Raw genomic sequence first — 2,044 nt, 5'->3', positions numbered from 1 at the left:
GATATGGGTCAGATGGGTCAAAAAAATCGGATTTGTCTCGTTCAGACTGTCATAAAAAATCAGATATGGGTCAGATGGGTCAAAAAAATCGGATTTGTCTCGTTCAGACTGTCATAAAAAATCAGATATGGGTCAGATGGGTCAAAAAAATCGGATTTGTCTCGTTCAGACTGTCATAAAAAATCAGATATGGGTCAGATGGGTCAAAAAAATCGGATTTGGGTCGGATTTGCCTGCAGTGTGAACGTAGCCATRTGTCCCCTTTAAGGCCCTGTCACACTATGACGTTTTAGAAAACTTGCCAACATCTGCAAATTTTGTCCTACACATTGGCACACGCTGAGAAAGAGAAAAAAACAAATATGTAGCCTCTCTCAGACATGATCATGCCGTGTTACTAATGACTTGAACAAATATGATACCTTTGAGTAAACTGTCCCTGTCTTAAACATAACATGTACAAGCTTATTATAGCTATGTGTTATTAAAACACTTAAAAAATCAAACAAAAACCTGAATCTATCTCTAACACAATTTAAAAATACAAAATAATATTATGCATTTTCACTCTCTGAAATATTATCTTCTCAGGTTGATGAAACAGAAATAAACTCTTGTTGTGTGACTGTATCTTTACCTTCTGTATGCCCACAGACTGCCTGATGCTGAGCTTCCTTATCCTTTGGAAGGTGTCCAAGTCCCACAGCTGCGCTGTGTCTGATGATGTACTGATGGCGTATCGGCCGGAGCTGTGCACTGAGATGGATGAGACTGCTCCCTCATGACCTCGCATCCAACTGACCAGTTGTTTTGTGTCTATTGAACAAAAAACCCAGTTAAAAAAAAAAACAAACCAGAACAAAACAATCTATACAATCTAATGAAAATATGCTGAGTTTTGATAACACTGTGAGTGTGTTGAGGATTACTCTTGGCTACTGCCACACCATCTGTGGCAACCATCTTACACTGAACAAAAATATAAACGTAGCACTTTTGTATCTGCTCCTATTTTTCATGCGCTGAACTCAAAGATCTAATGCTAGGTTCAGACAGAATGTGTTTTGAAGCGGTAGGTGCGGTTTGAGCGTTTGACGTGTGTGCGGTGCGTCCAAAGCAGCCAATGCTGGATTTGAAAAATCTTTGCAGCTTGATGCAGCGATTCAACCAATCAGAGAGACTCAACTGTGTGACACAGCAGTACATTTTCCGACGGGACAGTTTCCTGAATGATGTCCACTAACCTGAGACAGATGGACAGGAACTATTCAGCTGAAATCGACTGACCGTAGTTTGTGTCCTGGCAGGAGATGTAGGCTCTGATGTGGGTCAGCGGCTCGTCAAACTGACCACGGTGACAAACTGGACTCGGGACAAGAATAGAGCTGAAAGTGAGCCTCGTGAGCTCCTGGGTGGTGAAACTCACCAAACTCAGGAGGACGTCTCTGAATTATCTGGTGAATTAATTATGAATGAATTATCTGGTGAGCGTGACATGCTCTTGCTTTCAGTAAATAAAGCAAAGCCACTTTCTTTATTTTATCCGCCATTAAACAGAGACCGGAAGACGAAAACGACAAGAAGCTCTTCCCAACGCGTGCCAAGCAATTTTGAGGAGCTCCTGACCTTAAGCCTAGGGCACACCTGTGCAATATTCATGCTGTCTAATCAGGACCTCGATATGCCACACCTGTGTAAGGGATGGATTATCTCTGCCAAGCAGAAGTACCATCCAACACAGATTTACACACATTTTTGAACATTATTTAAAGGAAGAAGGCCTTTTTGTACGTAGAAAAAGTCTTAGATCTTTAAGTTCAGTTCAGTGTTGCGTTTATATTTTTGTTCTGTGTAGTAAAGTTGACAGGTTTCCTGTCCCTTTATTTTGATGGTCACAGTGGAAAAGGGGTGTGGTCAAAAAGTTGTCCCCAGGGGTCAGTGAGACCCAACTTTTTTCTGTTAACTTTAGGGCTGTGTATTGGCAAGAATTTGGCGATACGATACATATCATGACAGAGGAGTCACGATACGATATATCCTGATA

General features: G+C 41.3%; 1 protein-coding gene across 1 annotated transcript in view; it reads right to left on the bottom strand.

Moving 5' to 3' along the window:
• The window catches only part of tbc1d31 (TBC1 domain family, member 31), a gene marked incomplete at its 5' end in the record, with an annotated part of 18,487 nt that overhangs the window by 13,003 nt on the left and 3,440 nt on the right, over positions 1–2,044 (bottom strand). The window contains 1 exon segment of the mRNA XM_014020480.1: positions 638–816. Within this exon segment, the coding sequence (XP_013875934.1) occupies positions 638–816 (179 nt within the window).

This window comes from Austrofundulus limnaeus, unplaced genomic scaffold (assembly GCF_001266775.1).
Source record: "Austrofundulus limnaeus strain Quisiro unplaced genomic scaffold, Austrofundulus_limnaeus-1.0 Scaffold253, whole genome shotgun sequence".
NCBI lineage: Eukaryota > Metazoa > Chordata > Actinopteri > Cyprinodontiformes > Rivulidae > Austrofundulus > Austrofundulus limnaeus.
The sequence above is the reverse complement of the archived record's forward strand: the minus strand, read 5'-3'. Positions and strand labels throughout refer to the sequence as shown.